The following is a 1,571-nucleotide window of genomic DNA, read 5'->3' as shown; positions in this document are numbered from 1 at the left end:
GAAAAATAAATAAACAGAAAAAGATTACTGAGCATCAACAAAGGACCATGATATATCATTTATTCATATTTAAAAAGTGTATGTAGTCAACAGAGAAATTTGCATAAAATCACAAAGCCTTGAGATAACAAGAATGTAAAGAATGGAGATCTGACAGAACAGTGGCTCTTACCTAATGCTTTTCTAGAATTACACATGCAAGGCAGAGGATGGCATCACTGAGTCACAAAGGTCCACTTCCATAACTGAACTACTTAGAAAAAACTCCTGTTTGCAGTGCAAATATTATGTGGTATGTTATTGAATGTTTGTCTTATTTCAGAGATATATTCTGTAATATTAATATCAACATATTTACTAGATACATTTAAGTAAAAATCTCAGTATTGCCATTATAAGGAGATTTTCTTCTTGCAAAGGACTCTTATCAGGGCCTCTTTTATATCTCTGTTCCTCAGGCTGTAGATGAAGGGATTCAGCATGGGAGTCACCACTGTGTACATCATGGCCATGGCTGTCTCCTTCACAGTGGAGTTATTAGCTGATGGACAGAGGTAGACACCAATAATTGTCCCATAGAACAGTGAGACCACAGTTAGGTGGGAGCCACAGGTGGAGAAGACCTTATGGATAACCCGAGCAGAAGAAACTTTTAGGATGGAGCAGACAATTTGTACATAAGACACAATGATGAGTAAGAATGGAATGACACTAGCGAGCCCTCCCACAATAAATATCATTAATTCATTAATATAAATATCAGAGCAGGCCAACTTGAGCAGGGCAGATATGTCACAGAAAAAATGAGGTATCATGTTGTTCTCACAGAATGACAATCTAGCCAAGAGTAGGGTATGCAATGTGGAATACAGTGTGGTAAGTACCCAGCACAGCACCATCAGACACATACAGAGTTTGGGGCTCATGATGGTGGTATAATGGAGGGGGAAACAGATAGCCACATAGCGGTCATAGGCCATGACCACAAGGAGGAAGCTCTCCATGGCTCCAAAAATCATGAAAAAATACGTTTGTGCCAGGCAGCCTGCATAGGTGATGGATGGGTCCTGGCTCTGCATGTTCTGCAGCAATTTGGGCATTGTGACAGAGGAGAAGCAGAGGTCAGAGAAGGACAAGTTGCTGAGAAAAAAATACATGGGTGTGTGGAGATGAGAGTCCAGTATAATGAGGATGATGATGATGAGGTTCCCCAGGACGGTGGTGAGGTACATGGCCAGGAACAGGGCATAGAACAGGTGCTGGTGCTCTGGGGGGATGGGTAGGCCCAGGAGGAGGAACTTGGAGATGACAGTTTGGTTGCTCATTATCATTTTTCGTCTCTAGTATCCTAATGAGAAAATATGAGGGTCCCTTAAAATTCAAAATAAAAATGAAGATATATCTAGGATACATATTCTACAACAATCCATCTGACAGTTATTGTAGTTATACCTTCAAATTACAAATGTCTGTAACTATTCCAATCACTAATGATTTTTTGCAGCTTCACTTTAACAGGTTTCTATCTCCCATCCTTTCCTAGTCAGTTCTATGCATTTCTACTGAAATAC

At 40.2% G+C, this 1,571-nt stretch overlaps 1 protein-coding gene across 1 annotated transcript; it reads right to left on the bottom strand.

Moving 5' to 3' along the window:
* Positions 1-392: 392 nt before the first annotated feature.
* Positions 393-1,331, bottom strand: LOC128121884 (olfactory receptor 1468-like). Its single transcript, XM_052756948.1, has one exon. The coding sequence runs from the start codon at positions 1,329-1,331 to the stop codon at positions 393-395; it is 939 nt and encodes a 312-aa protein (XP_052612908.1).
* Between the last annotated feature and the right edge of the window lie 240 nt (positions 1,332-1,571).

This window comes from Peromyscus californicus, unplaced genomic scaffold, assembly GCF_007827085.1.
Source record: "Peromyscus californicus insignis strain IS unplaced genomic scaffold, ASM782708v3 Scaffold_3__1_contigs__length_106647218, whole genome shotgun sequence".
NCBI classification, from domain to species: domain Eukaryota; kingdom Metazoa; phylum Chordata; class Mammalia; order Rodentia; family Cricetidae; genus Peromyscus; species Peromyscus californicus.
The sequence above is the reverse complement of the archived record's forward strand: the minus strand, read 5'-3'. Positions and strand labels throughout refer to the sequence as shown.

Excerpts from the sequence above, each read along its gene's own strand:
- LOC128121884 (XM_052756948.1), bottom strand. The coding sequence starts at position 1,331 with ATGATAATGAGCAACCAAACTGTCATCTCCAAGTTCCTCCTCCTGGGC.